The sequence below is a fragment of the Myxine glutinosa genome, chromosome 5 (genome assembly GCF_964187855.1).
Source record: "Myxine glutinosa chromosome 5, kmMyxGlut1.1, whole genome shotgun sequence".
Classification (NCBI taxonomy): domain Eukaryota; kingdom Metazoa; phylum Chordata; class Myxini; order Myxiniformes; family Myxinidae; genus Myxine; species Myxine glutinosa.
Window position 1 is genome coordinate 60,748,275 of NC_136265.1, and position 23,462 is coordinate 60,771,736.

Sequence of the window (23,462 nt, forward strand, 5' to 3'; positions counted from 1 at the left end):
GAGAACAGTTTTAAGTTTCATCTACCCCCACAAACGTTACAGGCAGTTTAACCATAAAAACCACCTTTCCTCTGAGCTCACGGTTTTTCTACTTTTTGGGGGGGGGGGGGGGGGGATACAAGATTGAGGGTCGTGTAAGAGCTAACGTTGATCACAAAAAGACATAATGACCCATAAAACATATGATAAAGGGAGCGGGAGATCAAGATGGAGAGCAGGGACATCGGGAGATCTGTGGGAGGGAGAGGGCTTGGGGGTGGAGGCATAGGTGGGGGGGGGGGGGGGGGGGGTGGGAGAGGTAAAAAAAAAAAAAAAAACACATCTACACTGCTATATATTTATTTTTTTTGTATACAGAGTCGAGGCTTGTTAAAGAGCTAACATTTATCAAACAAACAAGTAAACAAAGTATATAAAAATGGGAGCGGTCAACAAGATGGGGAGAGAAGGGGAGGAAGCACACAAACACAACATTTGAGGGCAGGGACATCGGGAGATGTGTGGGAGGCAGAGGGCCTGGGGGGAGGCAGGATAGGTATAAAATGGAAGGACACCAAGGACTTCCAGGAAAGAAGACAAAAGTCACCTCAAAAAAGTGGATTTGGGGTGAAATTAGCGGGGTAGAAAAGATCAAGGTTTTGGATTGGGGAAGATAAGAGATGGTGGTGAACAGCCGTTTTAAAGCCCTGGAGGGAGGAGTGGGATTGAAGAGAGTGAGGGAATTTGTTCCAGAGGCGGGAGAAAAGAGGAATGAAGGAGTGAAGGTGAGCAGAGAGTCTTGATTTTGGCAGTTTAACCATAAGAGCGGTTGCAGGCAGATCTTGTGCGACCTGCAGGAATATTTGGGGGACAGAGCCCAGAGAGAGCTGGGGGAGCAAGGCCGGAGAGGAGTCGGTAGAAGACGGAAAGACCACCAACCTGCCTGCGGTGAGTAAGTGAAAGGCCCTCGGAGATAGCGTAATCGCGGGAGATTCCAACGATTCTGAACGCTTTGGTTTCAACAGCGTGAAGACGAGCTAGGTGTGAGGCAGGAGCACCAGCCCAGAGGGGAGAGCAGTATGAAAGCCTTGTATGTGCGGAAAGCTTGAGCTGCGGATGAAAGCCTTGTATGTGGTGAGGAGCTCAGGTGTGCCAAGGAAGGACCGCACGACGGAGGATGCCCCGTCGGCGACTGGCTTTGGAGGCCAGCTTGGAAATGTGGTTTTCCCAGGAAAGATCCATGGCAGATAGTGAGACCCAAAAGCTTGAGTGCAGAACTTCTTGGAGAGGATTATTCAGAAACGTAGATGGGAGGGTTGTCCAGTCGGTCTTTTCGGAGAGACATCGTAAGAGTGTGAGATTTGTCAGATTGAAAGACATGTTCCACTTGTTTGCCCAGTCTGTGATTTTGTCCAGGTCTGCAGAGAGTGAGGAGGCTGCAGACTGCCGATCTGAGGGAAGAGGAATGGAGCGGCAGAGAGTGGAGTCATCAGCAAAGAGATAGAGAGGATTTTCAAGAGAGTCAGAGAGATCATTGATGAAGACCAGAAAAAGCACAGGGCCCAGAACACTGCCTTGGGGAACTCCAGCCTGAACAGGAAGAGGAGATGAGAGAAACCCATTCAGGGCCACACGTTGACTACGACGAGAGAGGAAATCCGCCAGCCATGCGTGGAGATTTCCATGGATACCAAAGGAGGAGAGTTTGGTGAGCAGAGCGGGGTGGCAGACCGTATCGAAGGCACGTGATATGTCGAGGGAGACAGCTCTAATTTCCTGTTTGGCATTGAGGACCTCCATCCATTGTTGAGACAGCAGAAGCAGCATGTCCAGAGTAGAGTGACCTGGTCTGAAACCAAATTGATGATCAGAGATCAAGCCAATGGAGAAGAGGAAAGATTTCATATCCGAAGCAATGATGGATTCCATGACTTTGCTGATAATTGGGAGAAGGCTGATTGGTCTGTAGTTGCTAGGATCTGTTTTTGCACCTTTTTTGTGCAAAGCGGTGATGTTGGCTGATTTCCAAGCAGATGGCAGTTGACCTTGAGTAAAAGAGAGGGTGAAGAGAACAGAGAGAGGGAGTGAAAAAGCGGAAGAACAGGATTTTAGGACCCGTGGGCTGATGCCGTCAGGTCCAGTTGCAGAATCAGAGTCGAGGGTTGACAGAAACTTTTCCACCTTGTCAGGAGGAAAGGACACGGAGTCCAGGAGCAGCTGGGTACGACTGGGTACGGTGGGTACAGAGAGGGATGGGTTTGGGACACAAGATTTAGAGGCAAACACAGAGTTGAGGCATTCAGCTTTTCCACGTGCGGAGTCAGCTGTGTAGCCGTTTGAGGTAAGGGAGGGGATGGAGGGGGAACAAACACCAGAAACAGATTTGACCAGACGCCACCAGGATTTGGAAGAGGGAGACAGATAAGAGAGTTCGGTCTTGAGATCGAAGAGATATTGTTTCCTGGCTCTCCTGAGGGTGGACACACACTTGTTTCGGGCTTTGTGAAAGGAAATGAAATTTCCTTCCTTTGGATTTGCTTTCTAGGAGACGAAGGCAAGTGGTTTCTGGGCAACAGCCTCACCACAAGATTCCGTGTACCATGGACGGGAGGAAGGGTATGACAACTGAAGACGAGATGGGACAAATCTGTGCATGCGAGAGAGCAATTTACTTTGGAAGAATTCCCAGGATGAGTTGATGTCAGAGGTGGTAGAGATGGGAGACCAGTCCAGATGATTGATGGCTGCTTGAAGACCGTGCCAGTTGGCCTGAGTGAAATGGCAGACTCGTCGACGCTGAGGAGGCTCCCTGAGAATGGTCAGAGAGATGTCCACTTTAACAAGCACATGATCAGAGGAGCCGATTGGAGCAGAAGAAGAGCAGCAGCCATTTTCAAGGAAGTTAGTCATAACCAAGTCCAGAAGAGAAGATGCTCCGTTGACTGAGATCCGGGTCGGGAAATTGACAGATTGTGTCAGTCCCAGTGAGTCGCAGAAGTCCTTTGCTGAGGAGCCATGGCTGGTGAGAGAGGTACCCACACCCAGCCAACTGGCATTGTGACAATTGAAATCACCACATATGAGGAAGAGAGAGTTAGGATGAGTAGACAGAAGTTGGTCCATATTATCAGACAGCGAGATGTAAGATGGAGTCATCACTTTTTGGTGGACGGTACAACACACATATGAACAAGAGGTGGGAGCGAAGGGGAAGCCGTAGCCAGAGGTATTCCTGGGGGTGAGGTGGAGAGAGTGCAGTGCAGGGCGAGTGAGGAAGAGAGTTTTTGATAAAGATAGCAACCCCACCTCCAGGACGAGGCTCAGGTCTATCATACCGGAGGAGGGAGTAACCCGGGAGAGATACTAAGGAATCAGAGATATCATGAAGGAGGAAAGTTTCTGTTCAGCAGATCACGTCTGATTTGACAGAAGCAACCTGTATGGAGAGATCAGTTGAGTTTGAACGAAGGCCCCGGATGTTTGAGGTCCATACCGTTAATGAAGAGGAAGGGGGAGCATCGGATACAGAACAGGGGGGAGGAGGGGTTGGGTAAGATGTGGAAGAGGTGGAAGAGGTTGGGAGAGCTGTTGAAGGTGTGTCAGAGATTTCAGAATAGCTCGGAGAAAGGGAAGGATGGGGCGGACAAAAGGTTTGATGGTGATTGGGTGAGGCACAATGAGGTGTTATTTGAGGAGGGGGAAGAGCGAGGCAGAAGGTTGGGGGAGATGGAGGTGAGAGTTGGAAGAGGGAAGAAGTGGGGAGGATGCTTTGAGGAGGGGGAGTGAGAGGGGGGAAATTGAGAAGAAATGAGGGTGGGGAGATTTGAAGAGGAGGGGTGAGGGGGGAGTTTAGGAGGGAAGGGACAAGGGGAGGGATTTGAAAGGGATGGGACAAGGGGAGGGATTTGAAAGGGATGGGATATGGGGGAGATTTGGAGGGGAGGGGCGAGGGGGAGTCTTGGAGGGGAGGGGTGTGGGGGGAGTTTAGGAGAGAAGGGGAAAGGGGGGAGATTTGAAAGGGATGGGTGATGGGGAGGATTAGGAGGGGAGTGGCAAGGGGGAAGATTTGGAGGGGAGGGGTGATGGGGAAGATTTGGAGGGGAGGAGTGAGATTGGATTTTAGAAATTTCCAGGAAAGAAGTCAGTATTTCAAAAAGTGGATTTGGGGTGAATTAACGGGGGTAGAAAAGATCAAGGTTTTGGATGGGGGAAGATAAGAGATGGTGGTGGACAGCTGTTTTAAAGACCTGGAGGGAGGAGTGGGATTGAAGAGAGTGAGCTAGTTTGTTCCAGAGGTTTGAGAAAAGAGGAATGAAAGAGTGAGGGTGAATAGAGTCTTGATTTTGGCAGTTTAACCACAAGCGGGTTGCTGGCAGATCTTGTGCGACCTGCAGGGATATTTGGGGGACAGTGCACAGAGAGAGCTGGGGGAGCAAGGCCGGAGAGGAGTCGGTAGAAGATAGAAAGACCACCAACCTGCCTACGGTGAGTGAGTGAAAGGCTTTCGGAGTTAGCTTCATCGCGGGAGATTCCAATGATTCTGAAAGCTTTGGTTTCAACAGCGTGAAGCCGAGCTAAGTGTGAGGCAGGACCACCGGCCCAGAGGGGGGAACAGTATTCCATTGAGCTGCGGATGAAAGCCTTTTATGTGGTGAAGAGCTCAGATGTGCCAAGGAAGGACTTCGCACTATGGAGGATGCCCAGTCGGTGACTGGCTTTGGAGGCCAGCTTGGAAATGTGGTTTTCCCAGGAAAGATCATGGCAGATAGAAGAATCACCTTTAGAGGCCATTTTCTCCGCAGAGCAGGGGTTGGCCTTTTTTTGGGCACCATGGTCTCCTTTTTGAAGCAATGTTTTACGGCCAGATGCCCTTCCTGCCACCAACCCTGTTAGTCACCCCTTGTGACACACAGGGAATTACCAGTGAAGTGGTACTCAATTTGCCGACCTCAGAAGGATGACAGGCTGAGTCAACCCCCCTGGCGTTAATTCAGCGATCGACCGGGATTGGAACCCAGGATCCTCGGATCCCAAGCCGGCACCCTACCCGCAAAGCCAACGCCAGATAGTCAGACCCAAAACTTGAGTGACAGAACTTCTTGAAGAGGATTGTTGAGAAAGTAGATTGGAGGGTTGTCCAGTCGGTCTTTTCGGAGAGACATAGTGAGAGTGTGAGATTTGTCAGGATTGAAAGACATGTTCCACTTGTTTGACCAGTCTTTGATTTTGTCCAGGTCTGCAGAGAGTGAGGAGGCTGAAGACTGCCGATCTGAGGGATGAGGTATGGAGCAGCAGAGTTGAGTCATCAGCAAAGAGATAGAGAGGATTTTCGAGAGAGTCGGAGAGATCATTGGTGAAGACCAGAAAAAGCACAGGGCCCAGAACACTGCCTTGGGGAACTCCAGCCTGAACAGGAAGGGGAGATGAGAGAAAACCATTGAGGGCGACACGTTGGCTACGACCAGAGAGGAAGTTCGCAAGCCATGCGTGGAGATTTCCATGGAGACCATGAGAGGAGAGTTTGATGAGCAGAGCGGGGTACCAGACCGTATCGAAGGCACGTGATATGTCAAGGGAGACAGCTCTGATTTCCTGTTTGGCATTAAGGACCTCCATCCATTGTTGAGAGCAGAAGCAGCATGTCCAGAGTAGCATGACCTGGTCTGAATCCAAATTGATGATTCGAGATCAAGCCATTTGGAGAAAATGAAGGATTTGATGTCAGAAATGATGATTGATTCCATGACCTTGCTGATTATTGGAAGCAGGCTGATTGGTCTGTAGTTGCAAGGATCTGTTTTTGCACTTTTTTGTGTAAAGCGGTAATGTTGGCTGATTTCCAAGCAGATGGCAGATACTTTTTAATACATCGAGATTGGCCTCCTACTCGCACGCAGTCCATTCTATCCGACACCGTTCTATCTCCACTATGGTATGCCATCACCTTCCCCCACAGAGGTAACACAGCCCCCTTCCCCCCATACCCACCTGGAACCACAGCTCCTGCAAGCTTCAATGCAGGCGTTACCATTCCAGCCGTACCACTTACCGACTCACACCTAATTAGCCTATGAAATAAAGTAGGAGGGTTGTGTGCGGGAAGCGAGCCATAGCTAACTTACCTGTTCTCCTTAATGTTCCACACCCCTTAAACCAACAATTCAAATATTTACCAAACTTGGCTCCTCGCTCCTATCTCCTGGAACGTGTAGAAAATGTTAGCCATCACAAAAACCTACCTTCTTACAAAACCTAATCCAAAATCTTAATAACGTTTATACAAACCTCTTCTGAAGACCATGTTCCCTGGTGGATGCCACAATACCCAATGTTACCTGTGGGGCCATCCCAATTTGCCTGCTCCATATTTCCGCAGGCCCTTTCCTTCTGATACAGTTTAGTGACCTGGATCGGTGGACCTTCTCCCACACGCTCACACATAAACACAAAAAACCAAATTTTTATTCCAAACCCTGCAAGACCATGGCAAATCACTTGTTTACACACGTGTGATCCTCAATTAGGCAGCGGGGAGGTACCGTACAACGAAGATGGTGGGGGCTCTTCAGGCCAGGGTTCCCACAGTCCAAAAACAAGTCACCCGACTTGCGACTTCTTCTCCTCCCCCCCCCCCCCCTCCCCTTCAACTATTTGGTCCCTGACAGGCAAACGGCTCTTTTGCTGTACACCCCGCCCCGCCAGGGAGTGTCTCCGCACCATCCAGGCCCTCTCAGCCTCAAGCTCCCATAGCCTCTTCCGGGTCGCCAAGGGTCTCCATACCCGCTGGTCGCCCAACCAGACCCCCTCCAAGGGGTGGGGGGGGGGGGGGGGGGAGGTTGCAGTCAATGCTCCTCCAGAGCTTGATCCATCCCTGCAGACACACACACCTTCCCCACCCACAAAATCACAAATGTCATTTCCTCCCCCGCTGCCATTCAATTCTCAGCCACTGTAATGCAAAGATGGTGATTGTGTTCCTACACTGCCATGGCCTGCATCCATGTTATAATCCACACTCGCACTCCAAACACAACTCAACTCTTTTGCACATAACAGACATCAACACAACACAAAACGCTTTACACATCACAGACACCAACCACAAGGCACTTTGTGGCATTCAAACCAATCCACTTACCGACCATCGAGTTATTTTCGCTTGCCCCCATTCCAATTATCCATGTCCCAATTTCTGAGTAAGAACCGAACACCTGGACAGTAAACCTTGGGTCCAAGAGTGTCATCCACCACTCTTAATTTCCTTTTATCCCATGGGGCCAATCAATTTCCCCCAATGTTCGGCTGTACTGGCAAGCCCATACCTCGGCCACCCATACCACCACATTGACCTCCAGATTGCCCGACTCCATCCCTACAACCCCGCGGTCCAATATTGGAGCCGTCACCCCCGTAGCCAGTTGAAGACTGTGTCCTGCTGACGTGTCAATCTTTGTCCCAGCCTCCAACACTTTGGTCTAACACATTTGGATTAATAATGGTGCCACTGGCCCCAGTGTCCACCTCGGCTTCACAAAATTCCCCCTCAATTTTGCATCTAACCCTCAAATTACCCATGCCATTTCTTCCACAATTCCCTATTTTCACCAAAGAAGAGCGCTTCTCCACCCACTTGCCAGCCGAGCATGGCCCCGTATGCTCAGCTCGTTCTAGTTTCCCAATTTATCCGCCAATCAAACCCAGGGCTCTCTTCTCAAGCCGAAAGCCCATAAATAACAATGGACCATTACGTTCCACCGAGGCTGCAATGGTTGTCTGGTGGGCTATACCATTCCTGTCCATGCGGTTCGACCCGCGTCCATAGACCAGCACAGCACGGCAGGTCACCACATGCTGGCTGCCCCAGAGTCTCAGGGAGAGGCTGCCAGGCCTCATGCGGTCACCACATCAGGCCCTCATTGGCCGTCCATGGTGCTGCCACCAAAGCGCAACCTGCAGCACCTCCCCCTTGTGGTCCTCATGATGCACAATGGTAGGTGCCCGTGAGAGACCACCTTGGACCCACGGAGGTCTCAACCCCCACCAGGGGCCGGTGACCCTGCCGGCCCAAGGCACTCGCTCGGGCGGCACCCCGATGGACCAGAGACGTCACACTCCACCAAACTCCCCATGGGGCCCAGGTCGTACCACAACACTCGTGGTCGGACCCCTCATCCCAATATTCTCGTCGTCCTTCGGGAATGTTCGGCTGGGCGGGGTTTCTTTGCCGATTGGCATGTCCGGTCATGCTGTCGGCGATTAGGGTTGTTGTAATGGCCGCCCTTTTTGATGCAATAACAACAAAAGGAAAAATCACAGGGCAATTACACACTGAAGAATATCCTGAAGCCCGACCTAATGAGCATAGCTCCACCCCTCATATGGAGACACATATACACTTAACCGGACATTCGACACTACTTAGATACATCGAGATTCCTCTACGCAACATACGGAGCATGCTAATCTACACGATTCGATCTCGACTAAGGTATTTCATCTACCCCCACAAACGTTAGTTTTTTCAGTCCCCATGTTAAAGCTGCATACAGTGAAACGATCCCTTATATAAAGGGAGACGCTTTGCACATCCCTTGATTACATCCATTCTTGAACACTGTGGAACACAAATCACCTTTTTTGCACTTTCAAATTCGTGTGGTTTGATATACAACAGGACCTCAAACAAAATCTAGTCGGTTTATTCTCGTCACCCACCTACCCACCAAGTTTTGTAATCATCCCTCCATAACTTTTTAGATATAGTGCTGTATATCGTTTTTTGACCTCTCTCAATGGTGAAGAATTAATTAAAAATTATCGGATCCGGTTCTTCACCAATATCTAAAGATTTCATCCTTGGCACGCACCCAACCTATCCCCTACATTTCATCAGAATCCGTCCATAACGTTTTGATAAATCCTGCTCACCGACAAACAAAAGTGAAAACAACCTCATAGTCAGGTTCACGATGTTTTTTCGTTCAAAATTTTGGTAGATTAGCAAAGCTATACATTTCTGGAATATTCAGAGCATGAGGAATCCAAAAATTAATGTTTGCATTTGCATAGACACCTTTGCGAAAATGACCCTCAGGACAGTGATGAAGATCTGTAAAAGCATATTCCTGAACGGTGTAGACCTAGTAGATCCTGTGTATAGGACTTATAGTTCAATCTGATGCTAACAAGGCTGCTTTCTTGCTTTATAAACCCAAACCTATAACTTCAAAGGACTTGCAATATCATGTATTATGTAATACAGTTATATCACAAATATAAAGACAATGGTTTTCAATTACCTTTGTTTGTTGCTTTTCTATAATCCTGAGCACTATTTTGAGGCCTTTATTGGATTCCTTAACCCAGAAAACATAGGATTAGCATATTTAATTAAGTTTCTAGGTTGACTAGAAGCCGAGATCGCGCAAAATATGTATTTTATGGCGGCCATTTTGAAAATCCAAAATGGCGGCCATGCAGGTGTCTGTGCAAATGCCAACATTGATTTTCGGATTCTCCATGCTCTGATGATTCCAAAAATGTACAGGTTTGCTAATCCCAAAATTTTGAACGAAATTATATTTGTTAACATAGTGAACCTGACTATCTTCATCACTGTCCTGAGTGTCATTTTCGCAAAGGTGTCTACGCAAATGTAAACATTAATTTTTGGATTCCTCATGCTCTGAATATTCCAGAAATGTATAGCTTTGCTAATCTACCAACATTTTGAACGAAATTATATTTGTTAACATAGTGAACCTGACTATCAGGACCGTTCGCCTCGGTGGAAGAGGAAATAAATTAGATTTTTTTTTTTACTGGAAAAACGAAACCGGAGAAGGAAGAGGAGCGGGATCCAAACACGAAGGGGAGTCTACCACCCCGAGGTTGGAGAGGCTTTCCTCTACAAACCCGAGAAGGGAGGAGCTTCCCTTTTCAAACCCGGGGAGGGAGGGTATTCCCTCGACAAACCCGAGGAGGGAGGGGGTTCCCTCTACAAACTCGAGGAGGGATGGGGTTCCCTCTACAAACCCGAGGAGGGAGGGGGTTCCCTCTACAAACCCGAGGAGGGAGGGGGTTCCCTCTACAAACCCGAGGAGGGAGGGGGTTCCCTCTACAAACTCGAGGCGGGAGGGGGTTCCCTCTACAAACCCGAGGAGGGAGGGGGTTCCCTCTACAAACTAGAGGAGGGATGGGGTTCCCTCTACAAACCCGAGGAGGGAGGGGGTTCCCTCCACAAAGCCGGGGTGGGAGGGGGTTCCCTCTACAAAGCCGGGATGGGAGGGGGTTCCCTCTACAAAGCCGGGGTGGGAGGGGTTCCCGCTACAAAGCTGGGGTGGGAGGGGTTCCCTCTACAAATCCGGGGTGGGAGGGGTTCCCACTACAAACCCGAGGGGAGGGAGGAGGTTGCTTCTGCAAAGCCGGAGTGGGAGGGGGTTTGCTCTACAACCCCGAGGATGGAGGGGCTTTTCCTCAACAATACCGAAGAGGGAGAAGGTTTCTTTTACAAACCCGAGGAGGGAGGGGTTTTTCTCCAGAAATCCTACAAACCCGAGGACGTTACCATTTCGTACGACTTCTTCAAGATATTTATAGAAACTTCTGGCTACCCTATACTTCATGCCACCCTATTTTTCATGCTACCCTATATTTCATGTCACCCTATATTTCATGTCACCCGATATTTCATGTCACCTGATATTTCATGTCACCTGATAATTATTCATGCCACCCTATATTTCATACCACCCCATATTTCTAACCATGCGACATTTCAGGCCACTCCATGTTTCATGCCACCCCGTATTTCTGGCCACACCATATTTCAGGCCACTCCATATTTCAGGCCACGCCATATTTCAGGCCACGCCATATTTCATGCCACCCCGTATTTTTGGCCACGCTATATTTCAGGCCACTCCATATTTCATTCCACTCCGTATTTCTGGACACGCCATATTTCAGGCCACTCCATATTTCAGGCTACGCCATATTTCAGGCCACGCCATATTTCATGCCACCCCGTATTTCTGGCCACGCCATATTTCAGGCCACTCCATATTTCATTCCACTCTGTATTTCTGGACACGCCATATTTCTGGCCACACCATATTTCAGGCCACTCCATATTTCAGGCCACGCCATATTTCAGGCCACTCCATATTTCAGGCCACGCCATATTTCAGGCCACGCCATATTTCAGGCCACGCCATATTTCAGGCCACTCCATATTTCATTCCACTCCATATTTCAGGCCACGCCATATTTCTGGCCACACCATATTTCAGGCCACTCCATATTTCAGGCCACGCCATATTTCAGGCCACTCCATATTTCAGGCCACGCCATATTTCAGGCCACGCCATATTTCAGGCCACGCCATATTTCAGGCCACTCCATATTTCATTCCACTCCATATTTCAGGCCACGCCATATTTCAGGCCACACCATATTTCAGGCCACTCCATATTTCAGGCCACGCCATATTTCAGGCCACTCCATATTTCAGGCCACGCCATATTTCAGGCCACGCCATATTTCAGGCCACGCCATATTTCAGGCCACTCCATATTTCATTCCACTCCATATTTCAGGCCACGCCATATTTCATGCCACCCCGTATTTTTGGCCACGCCATATTTCAGGCCACTCCATATTTCATTCCACTCCGTATTTCTGGACACGCCATATTTCAGGCCAGTCCATTTTTCATGCCACCCCGTATTTCTAGTCACACCATATTTCAGGCCACCCCATATTTCAGGCCACCCTATATTTCAGGGAACTCCATATTTCAGGCCACCCCATATTTCAGGCCACCCTATATTTCAGGGAACTCCATATTTCAGGCCATCCCATATTTCAGGCTCCCCTATATTTCAGGTCACACTATATTTCAGGGCACCCTATATTCCAGGGCACCCTAAATTCTCGGGCACCGTATTTCCAGGGTACCCTATATTTCAGGCCACCCCATATTTCAGGGAACTCCATATTTCAGACCACCCCATATTTCAGGAAACTCCATATTTCAGGGAACTCCATATTTCAGACCACCCCATATTTCAGGAAACTCCATATTTCAGAGCATCCCATATTTCAGAGCACCCTATATTTCGGATCACCCTGTATTTCAGGTCAACCAATATTTCAGGTCACTCCATATTTCAGGTCAGCCAATATTTCAGGTCACCCCATATTTTGGATCACCCTATATTTCATGTCAACCTATATTTCATGTCACCCAATATTTCAGGTCACCCAATATTTCAGGTCACCCCCATATTTCAGAGCACCCAATATTTCAGAGCACCCTATATTTCGGATCAACCTATATTTCAGGTCAACCAATATTTCAGGTGACCCCATATTTCAGGTCACCCCATATTTCAGGTCATCCTATTTTGCAGGTCACCCTAAATGGAAACCTTTCTAAATTGTATCCGCTGAATAAGTAATTTATCCTCAGTATAGCGCTTATCCGAGGTTTGAGCAACCGGGTGCAGTTTAATATACAAATATACAATGAATGAATGAATGATCGTGTTAAGGCCATTTTTCCCCGCTAAAGCGGGGGTTAGCCTTGCGGGCCCCATGACAATCATGGTTCCCTGTTTGAGGCAATGTTTTTTTTATGGCCGGATGCCCTTCCTGACGCCAACCCTTGGTCACGCTCTTACGATGCGCAGGGATACGGTGTACCTATTCTGAATCGGGGTACACACCGTGATCATTCATCCCAGCAAGCTGGTACTCAATTTGCCGACCTCGGAAGGATGACAGGCTGAGTCAACCCCTCTGGCGTTAATTCAGCGATTGACCGGGATTCGAACCCAGGATCCTAGGATCCCAAGCCGGCACCCTAACCGCTAAGTCAACGCCAGGCAACGATGCATATATATTTTTATATTATTTTACCACATGAAGTACCAAATATGGAGGTCACGTGATTCAACGTGCCGAATCTTCGGTCTTGAAATCGTGAATAACATCGTTTGACGCCACATGGCACGTGGTTCGCGTTTGCCGGAATAACTGGTGTTCTGTACTCGTGCAGTACCACAGTGTAACATTATACTCCACGCTACCTTACAGTTACAGGACCGTACTTTACTACACTCTACCTTACAGACCCCTCCGGTGCGCCATGAACCGAGATCTCTCCGGTGAAGATCACAGATCGAACCTCCCGGGATCCACGAGCGGTTCCGATGGAGGAAACTCGGTCGTTCCGGGAGATTCTCCCTCAGATCGCGGGTCCAGGGTCGGTCCACCCGAGGATGAGGACCCGGGACCCGGTACGTGACGTTCTCTCCGCACCTTTCTCTTCACATTATCGTGTCGGATTCGTGCTGTTTCGTGCTCAGTGCTGTGTACTATTTCGGGAACTAATTTAAACGGGGAATCTCACGATGGCTTGTGTTGGGGAAACTGAGGAGTGAGGTAAAAGAGTACAGAGATTACCGTGTAATACTGAAGTAAAAGAGTACAGAGATTACCGTGTAACACTGAAGTAAAAGAGTACAGAGATTACCGTGTAACACAAGTAAAAGAGTACAGAGATTACCGTGTAATAATGAAGTAAAAGAGTACAGAGATTACCGGGTAATAATGAAGTAAAAGAGTACAGAGATTACCGTGTAATAATGAAGTAAAAGAGTACAGAGATTACCGGGTAATAATGAAGTAAAAGAGTACAGAGACAAGCATGTATTATTGAGGTGAAAGGGCACAGAGATTACTGTGTAATGGTGAGGTGAAAGGATACAGAGATAACCGTGTAATATTGACGTGAAGGTGCACAGGGGTTACCGTGTAATACTGCGGTTAAAGGTACAGAGATTACCGTGTATTATTGAGGTGAAAGTGCACAGAGATTACTGTGTAATACTGAGGTCAAAGCGTACAGAGATCAGCATGTATTTAATTGAGGTGAAAGGACACATAGATCACTGTCTAATGGTGAGGTGAAAGGGTACAGAGATTACCGTGTTGCACTGAAGTAAAAGAGTACAGAGATTACCGTGTAATACTGAGGCAAAATGGTACAGAGATTACCGTGTAATGTTGAGGTGAAAGGGTGCAGAGATTACTGTGTAATACTGCGGTAAAAGGTACAGAGATTACCGTGTAATACTGAGGTAAAAGTGCACAGAGATTACTGTGTAATACTGAGGTCAAAGCGTACAGAGATTACCGTGTAATACTGAGGTAAAAGTGCACAGAGATTACCGTGTAATAATGAAGTAAAAGAGTACAGAGATTACCGGGTAATAATGAAGTAAAAGAGTACAGAGACAAGCATGTATTATTGAGGTGAAAGGGCACAGAGATTACTGTGTAATGGTGAGGTGAAAGGATACAGAGATAACCGTGTAATATTGACGTGAAGGTGCACAGGGGTTACCGTGTAATACTGCGGTTAAAGGTACAGAGATTACCGTGTATTATTGAGGTGAAAGTGCACAGAGATTACTGTGTAATACTGAGGTCAAAGCGTACAGAGATCAGCATGTATTTAATTGAGGTGAAAGGACACATAGATCACTGTCTAATGGTGAGGTGAAAGGGTACAGAGATTACCGTGTTGCACTGAAGTAAAAGAGTACAGAGATTACCGTGTAATACTGAGGCAAAATGGTACAGAGATTACCGTGTAATGTTGAGGTGAAAGGGTGCAGAGATTACTGTGTAATACTGCGGTAAAAGGTACAGAGATTACCGTGTAATACTGAGGTAAAAGTGCACAGAGATTACTGTGTAATACTGAGGTCAAAGCGTACAGAGACAAGCATGTATTATTGAGGTGAAAGGGCACAGAGATTACTGTGTAATGGTGAGGTGAAAGGATACAGAGATAACCGTGTAATATTGACGTGAAGGTGCACAGGGGTTACCGTGTAATACTGAGGAGAAAAATCTCACCACTTGGCGAAAACGTTGAAAGAGACGTTTTAGGGTCGAGGAATTAAATTCAAAACAACATTTCTTTTCTTTAACAAAAGCACCATGGTACACAAAATATATTTAAACGGCTCGAGGATTGCGAATCCCAATAGGGTTATCGGGGGAATGCCTTTCCATATACAAAGGAGATATTCAGAACAAACTACGAAGCAACATCGGGTTACATAACATCATATAAATAAACCATTTGTAACATGTATGATATGAATGAAAGAAACGTTTTTCATGATCAGACAGTTTAGCAAAATGAATCGATGGACCAATGGGAGGCACCAGTGAAAATTCAAAACAAAGACAGATGTACAATTGATTCCTTAATACGGATCTGTGTGCAATATCAAGAGACAAAACATTTATTCAGTTTGAATGAAAACTTATTCAATGACGATGGTTTTCCAACACCACCTGGCATATCCTTCCACAGTTTAGACCCGGAGAAGCGAAGCGAAGCGAAGCGAGAAGCTGAAAAGTAAGGGTTTTGCTTTAGAAAGTGAATATCGGTGAGGAAATCTTGTAATATCGTGTTACATGGAACGGGAAGAGCTGACAGGATGATCTACAGGTACACACACTCGCCTCGAGTCTGTCTAGCCTGGGTTTGAATCCCGTCCCAGCTATGAACTGTCATCCTGGTGTTTCACAGACAGTTACTTTTTTTTTTTTTTGTATACAAGGCCGAGGCTCATGTAAGAGCTAGCTAGCATTGATCACAAAAAAGACAAACTGACACATAAAACATTAAATATGTGATAAAGGGAGCGGTACACAAGATGGGGAGAGAGGGGGAAGCACACAAACACAACATTTGAGAGCAGGGACATCGGGAGATCTGTGGGAGGGAGAGGGCTTGGTGGGAGGAGGCATGGGAAGTTTGAGTTTAAAAAAAAGACGTGGACACAGCTTGGACTTCCAGGATTATTCATCGATGCGTGTGCTGTCCCCTCCGAATGACGTTAAACGGGGGCCCCTTGTGCCAGCGTCCGTCTGTGGACGTCAAAGATCCCACGGTGTCCTTCGCGAAGAGTAGGCGAGTTTTCGCTGGTACCGTTAACAAATTCAAAATTCCTTCCCTCACCACAGAGGGCACGGCATCAATGGCACAGCTGCACCCTCAGCCAAATTATGCGACCCCACAGCCTTGTACTGCATACAAATCAAGAAGAAGAAGTGGAAGGGTTGGGGGGATCCATCGCCAAATGATAGTAACAATAACATGGACTGCGTGCCTGAACATGGGTTAGACGACTCTAGTAATTGGGATAATGTCAGAGTAAGTTATCTTGTTAAACGTGCACTCAGGAGGCAGTGAGTGTTAACTTTAAGACGGTGTAGAGCAAGTTTGTTGTGTAAAACCTCCTTTTTTTTTTTGAGTGAGGCCAGGTGACAACTTCGGCACAAAGGTGCAATTGGAAAGCGCATTGCGATTTCGGAGGAATCGGCACGGACTATTTGGCTGGCACGCCGCAGGTTCTGGGAGAACCTCCTCCCTCCTCCTAAAACCCGCACGTGGAGATAACAACCAACGCAAGAAGGTGTTCGGGACACAACATTTTGAAGCAGACACCGAATTGAGGCATTCGGCCTTCTCCCGAGCAGAGTCGGTTGTGGTGCCATTTGGAGTGTGGGGAGGGATGGAAGCGGACCATGCACCAGAGACCGATTTGACAAGGCGCCACCATATTTTAGAGGGAGACGAGTCTGAAAGCTCATTCTCGAGATTGACAGATGTTTCCTGGCTCTCCTGAGAGTCGACACACACGTATTGCGGGTTTTGTGGAATGATCTGCGGTTACCTTCAGTCGGATTTGCTTTCCAGGAGGAGAATTCAAGTCGTTTCAAAGCAACTGCCTCACCACAGGATTCAGAGTAACAATAGCTCAAGCTGTTCTCTGAGAATGGCCAGAGATGTTGACCTTCAGATGAGCCAATTGCGGCAGAGGATGAGCATAATACATTGGCGGGGAAGTTGGTCGTCCCCAAATCCAGAAGGGAAGATTTTTCCATTGGGAGAAATCCAGGTGGGAATAGTCATGGATTGAGCCAATCCCATGGCTTCACAGAAGTTCTATGCAGAAGTGTCATTGTGTGCATGTATATGTCCAATTTTCACCAAAGTTCCCTCAGGCGAGTGTTAACAATGCTGGTGACTGTTAGCAATGGGGTTATGCGTTGAATAAAGGTAATGCTTAGGCAGTTAAGACCGAAAAATAGGGCGTCTCGTTCATTTTTTCAGGAAAGCACCAAATTTGGCACAGATGTAGTATGGACCTATACAATTGTTTTCCTGAGGGGCGCCCAAAAATTCAGAACCCCTGGTGGCCGCCATATTGAATTTCAACATGACCGCCCTCTGTGACATATTTCCCTCAATAACTTCTATACTATGAGCGATAACACCACAGTTCCAGTGTCTTACCCCATGTTTTCATGGTCTCTGAATCCAATGGGATCAATTGCATAAAGATTGGCATCCATCAACTTTAATTTCAAGATGGCCGCCATGGTGTTTCCATTTTCCTTGAATCTCTCATAGTATTTTAGGTAAAATTTCAATTCCAAGTGATACACATCGTTTTATTGGTCTCTGATAACAATGGAATGGTATTAATTAATCAAAGTTACACACAGTTGCAGTTTTAACTTAAAATATTGTGGGCACTTGAAAGGTGGAGGCTCTCGCACAGACGCGTAGTACTACAAGCACTGTCCATCGCAGTCACACAGTGATGTGCAGGGCAGATTTGCCCTGGAGCATTTACAGTTGCCTTTACAGGCCGACTTACAATGGCAGCTTGTAAGCTCTGACCATGCCTCCTGTATCGGTGGTATTGTGGTCCAAATTGGTGTCCAAGAAGTCCCTGTTTTCATCCAGCCCCAATCAGCTGGTGATGGAAGTTCTGGGTAGGGCACAAGTGCCTGACTCCATACGTGTCCAGCCTGAAAACATGCACGTTTTAGGTGATGTTCGAAGGCGTCTGCTGTTGGGGGAATGTGATGAATTGTTCTTGCCTTCTTCGTGAACAAGTGTCGGCGCGATGGCCTATAAGCGAGAGCATGAAAGGTCTGCGTGATGCTGGGGTATGCCTCCCAAGCCTTCCAGGCTGTCTTTTTCCCAATTTGGGCAAAAAATGACACTGTGTCGCAGCCAGTGAAGGCATGAAATAATGGCAAAGACTCGGACTTCCTGCGGCCAAGGCCGGCGGCAATTTTATGGATGGCAAGGTAGCGGTAGCTTTTACCAGTGCCAATGGCAATCCAGAGTTCTCCACACCGTGTGACTGGTAGGTAAAGTAGTGTGCTATTGCCAAGACCACAATATCAGAATCTACAGTTCGAATCAATACCCGTTTTCTCCTCTTTTTCACGGCATCCAGGACATTTTTTTGGATTTTTTGAATTTTCTGAATTTTTGGGCGCCCCTCAGGAAAGCAATTGTATAGGTCCATACTACATCTGTGCCAAATTTGGTGCTTTCCTGAAAAAATGAACGCTTCCTCTTAACTGCCTAACTATAACAATTGGGCTGTAATGGTGCAGGGGCAATATCACACATCACAATTGAAGCCATGTCCAGGAAAATCGCAGGTGAGGCCCCAAGATACAAGTTGTAAACAATTCCTGGACAGTCCACCGATAATCTGATGGTGAGAAAAAGCAGTGTTAAACAACATTAGTGAGTGTTTTAAAAGGTAATCATACATTGGATGGAATTGACTAAATAGTTTGTTGTTGGAATAATTAGCTCACTTGGAACGAAGTTCGGGGGAGCTCATGCGATGGCGCGTCGTCATTCCGTCCGTAAACACTTGAAACTTCTCGTCCGAAACCGCTGATGGGAATTTCGACCAAATGATCATTGTTGTGTTGTCACTACAGTTTGTTCACGACATTAAAAAAATATCGGGGTCTAAGGGGGTCAAAGTGGGTCCAGGTTTGACCCCCCAAAATAGATATTTGCTTTCTTCTCAGAAACTACGCACACTATTTCGATGAAACTTTACCACAGCCTTCACCACCCATGATGTACCAAAGTATGTTCATGGCATTAAAAAAAAAGCTGCCCCTTTGGGGCTTAACGGGGGGTCAAAGTGGGTCCAGGTTTGACCCCCCCAAAATAGATATTTGCTTTATTCTCAGAAACTACACTCACAATTTCGATGAAACTTTACCACAGCCTTCACCACCCATGATGTACCAAAGTATGTTCATGGCATTAAAAAAAAAGCTGCCCCTTTGGGGCTTAACGGGGGGTCAAAGTGGGTCCAGGTTTGACCCCCCCAAAATAGATATTTGCTTTATTCTCAGAAACTACACTCACAATTTCGATGAAACTTGGCCACAGCCTTCACCACCCATAATGTACCAAAGTTTGTTCATGGCATTAAAAAAAATTTGCCCCTTTGGGGATCTATGGGGGGGTTGCCCCCCAAAATAGATATTTGCTTTATTCTCAGAAACTACACGTGCAATTCTGATGAAACCTGACCACAGCCTTTATCGCCGTGTTGTACCAAAGTTTGTTCCTGGCATTTAAAAATCGGGGTCCAAGGTGGTCAATGGGGGTGCATGGGGGAGTTGTCCCCTAAAATAAGTATTTGCTTTTTTCTCAGAGTATACACACGCAATTTCGATGAAACCTCAGCACAACCTTCATCATCCGTGATGTACCAATGTTTGTTCAAGGCATTGGAAAAATTGGGGTATGAGGAGAATTGAAATTGGGGTACACGAGGTTGGAGGGGTGGGGGGTTTGACCCCCAAAATAGGTATTTTTTTGTTTGTTTGTTTAAAGTCTTATGATTATGTTAGTATAATGCTACATGCTGGCACTGTCTTCTCACAAGCATTGCAATTGGTTTAAAATACCTTTAGTCAGTGCAGTGTACCGTTTATTCTACCAGGTGAGCACCGAGGGGTATTGCCCCTATGTTTTTTACTTTTGGTGGGTGTACCATATGAAGCACAACGATATTCTATTTAAACAGCTTCACACAGCGTTTGTCCAAGGCGGAAAACCCCTGGTGGAGGGGCGCAAATTAAGTGGCAACAACCTCCATCATAGGACCCTTAATCCCCCTGGCAGGTTTGCTTGAGATTGGAAAAGTAATGACTGAATGCAGCATGGTCATACAGACAGAGAGACCGACAGACAACCAGACAGAGAGAGCGACAGACAAACAGACAGACATCAAATTGTGGATTTTAGTATGACATTTAATTTGGCCGGGTAACCTGCTTTATATTCACATGATCCGGCTCCTTCCTGCGGTTCAAACTCTGCTCATGACCATTCGGCAATGCTTGGGCAGATTACCTTGGTGTGTACGTGTACCACCAGGACGATGACATGTTACAATTAAAATATATCGTTGAGATTGTAAAATGAGTATTTTTTGATAATAATATATTGTGATACGATTTTTTGTTAAACTATTATAGTTTGGTTGAAATGGATTGTTTTTGTTTCAGATTTTATTGCAAAAGTGAAGGTGAAGTCCGAGTTTGTCGATGATCCGTTCCCTCGAGATGAAGGTTTGAACCACAAACACATTGTTGTTATTGTTTTATTGTTTATTTTCAAAGAGGAGGAGAGACAGAGAGGAGGGGGGGGGGGGGGGGAGACAGACAGACAGAGAGAGAGAGAGAGACAGAGAGGAGGAGGGGGGGGGGGGAGGGGGAGAGACAGACAGACAGAGAGAGAGAGAGACAGAGAGAGGGGAGAGACAGACAGACAGAGAGAAAGAGAGGGGGGAGAGACAGAAACATAAAGAGAGAGAGAGAGGGGGGGAGAGACAGAAACATAAAGAGAGAGATAGAGAGGGGGGAGGGACAGAGAGATAGAGAGGGGGGAGGGACAGAGAGACAGAGAGGAGGGAGAGACAGAGAGGAGGGGGGGGGGGAGAGACAGACAGAGAGAGAGAGAGGTGGGGAGAGACAGAAACATAAAGAGAGAGGGGGGGGGGGGGAGAGACAGAAACATAAAGAGAGAGAGAGAGAGAGGGGGGGGGAGGGACAGAGAGATAGAGAGGGGGGAGGGACAGAGAGACAGAGAGGAGGGAGAGACAGAGAGGAGAGGAGGGAGAGACAGGCAGAGAGAGGGGGAGAGACAGACAGAGAGAGGGAGAGAGACAGACAGAAAGAGGGGGGGGGGGGAGAGAGGGGGAGAGACAGACACATGGAGAGAGAGAGGGGAGAGACCGACAGACAAAGAGAGGGTGAGAGACCGATACACACACAGAGAGAGAGGGTGAGAGACCGACAGACAGAGAGAGAGGGTGAGAGACTGACAGACAGAGAGAGGGTGAGAGACCGACAGACAGAGAGAGAGTGAGAGACCGGCAGACAGAGAGAGAGGGTGAAAGAGCGACAGACAGAGAGAGAGGTTGAGAGACCGACAGACAGAGAGAGAGGGTGAGAGACCGACAGACAGAGAGAGGGTGAGAGACCGGCAGAGAGAGAGAGAGAGGGTGAGAGACCGACAGACAGAGAGAGAGAGGTTGAGAGACCGACAGACAGAGAGAGAGGGTGAGAGACCGACAGACAGAGAGAGTGTGAGAGACCGACAGACAGAGAGAGGGTGAGAGACCGACAGACAGAGAGAGGGTGAGAGACCGACAGACAGAGAGAGGGTGAGAGACCGACAGACAGAGAGAGGGTGAGAGACTGACAGACAGAGAGAGGGTGAGAGACCGACAGACAGAGAGAGGGTGAGAGACCGACAGACAGAGAGAGGGTGAGAGACCGACAGACAGAGAGAGGGTGAGAGACCGACAGACAGAGAGAGGGTGAGAGACCGACAGACAGAGAGAGAGGTTGAGAGACCGACAGACAGAGAGAGAGGGTGAGAGACCGACAGACAGAGAGAGGGTGAGAGACCGGCAGACAGAGAGAGGGTGAGAGACCTGCAGACAGAGAGAGAGGTTGAGAGACCGACAGACAGAGAGAGAGGGTGAGAGACCGACAGACCGAGAGAGGTTGAGAGACCGACAGACAGAGAGAGGGTGAGAGACCGACAGACAGAGAGAGGGTGAGAGACCGGCAGAGAGAGAGAGAGGGTGAGAGACCGACAGACAGAGAGAGAGAGGTTGAGAGACCGACAGACAGAGAGAGAGGGTGAGAGACCGACAGACAGAGAGAGTGTGAGAGACCGACAGACAGAGAGAGGGTGAGAGACCGACAGACAGAGAGAGGGTGAGAGACCGACAGACAGAGAGAGGGTGAGAGACCGACAGACAGAGAGAGGGTGAGAGACCGACAGACAGAGAGAGGGTGAGAGACCGACAGACAGAGAGAGGGTGAGAGACCGACAGACAGAGAGAGGGTGAGAGACCGACAGACAGAGAGAGGGTGAGAGACCGACAGACAGAGAGAGGGTGAGAGACCGACAGACAGAGAGAGGGTGAGAGACCGACAGACAGAGAGAGGGTGAGAGACCGACAGACAGAGAGAGGGTGAGAGACCGACAGACAGAGAGAGAGGTTGAGAGACCGACAGACAGAGAGAGAGGGTGAGAGACCGACAGACAGAGAGAGGGTGAGAGACCGGCAGACAGAGAGAGGGTGAGAGACCTGCAGACAGAGAGAGAGGTTGAGAGACCGACAGACAGAGAGAGAGGGTGAGAGACCGACAGACCGAGAGAGGTTGAGAGACCGACAGACAGAGAGAGGGTGAGAGACCGACAGACAGAGAGAGGGTGAGAGACCGACAGACAGAGAGAGGGTGAGAGACCGACAGACAGAGAGAGGGCGAGAGACCGACAGACAGAGAGAGGGTGAGAGACCGACAGACAGAGAGAGGGTGAGAGACCGACAGACAGAGAGAGGCTGAGAGACCGACAGACAGAGAGAGGGTGAGAGATTGACAGACAGATAGAGGATGAGAGACCGACCGACAGACAGAGAAAGAGGTATGAGAGACCGACAGACAGAGAGAGGGTGAGAGACCGACAGACAGAGAGAGAGGTTGAGAGACCGACACAGAGAGAGGTTGAGAGACCGACAGACAGATAGAGTGTGAGAGACCGACAGACAGATAGAGGGTGAGAGACAGACAGAGAGAGAGGTTGAGAGACCGACACAGAGAGAGGTTGAGAGACCGACAGACAGATAGAGTGTGAGAGACCGACAGACAGATAGAGGGTGAGAGACAGACAGACAGACAGAGAAAGGGGGAGAGACAGACAGAGAGAGGGGGAGAGACAGACAGAGAGAGGGGGAGAGACAGACAGAGAGAGGGGGAGAGACAGACAGAGAGAGGGGGAGAGACAGACAGAGAGAGGGGGAGAGACAGACAGAGAGAGGGGGAGAGACAGACAGAGAGAGGGGGAGAGACAGACAGAGAGAGGGGGAGAGACAGACAGAGAGAGGGGGAGAGACAGACAGAGAGAGGGGGAGAGACAGACAGAGAGAGGGGGAGAGACAGACTGAGAGAGGGGGAGAGACAGACAGAGAGAGGGGCAGAGACAGACAGAAAGAGGGGGGGGGGGAGAGAGGGGGAGGGACAGACAGATGGAG

General features: G+C 48.2%; 1 protein-coding gene across 2 annotated transcripts in view; it reads left to right on the forward strand.

Annotated features, from left to right (window-relative positions):
• Positions 1 to 12,988: 12,988 nt before the first annotated feature.
• Positions 12,989 to 23,462, forward strand: part of LOC137428150 (uncharacterized) — an 89,845-nt gene continuing 79,371 nt past the window's right edge. For both annotated transcript variants that reach the window (XM_068118088.2, XM_068118089.2), the window contains exons 1-2: positions 12,989 to 13,280; positions 20,419 to 20,481. In XM_068118088.2, coding sequence (XP_067974189.2) covers positions 13,130 to 13,280; positions 20,419 to 20,481 — 214 coding nt within the window. In that variant the 5' untranslated portion in view covers positions 12,989 to 13,129. The remainder of the gene's footprint in view (positions 13,281 to 20,418; positions 20,482 to 23,462) is intronic.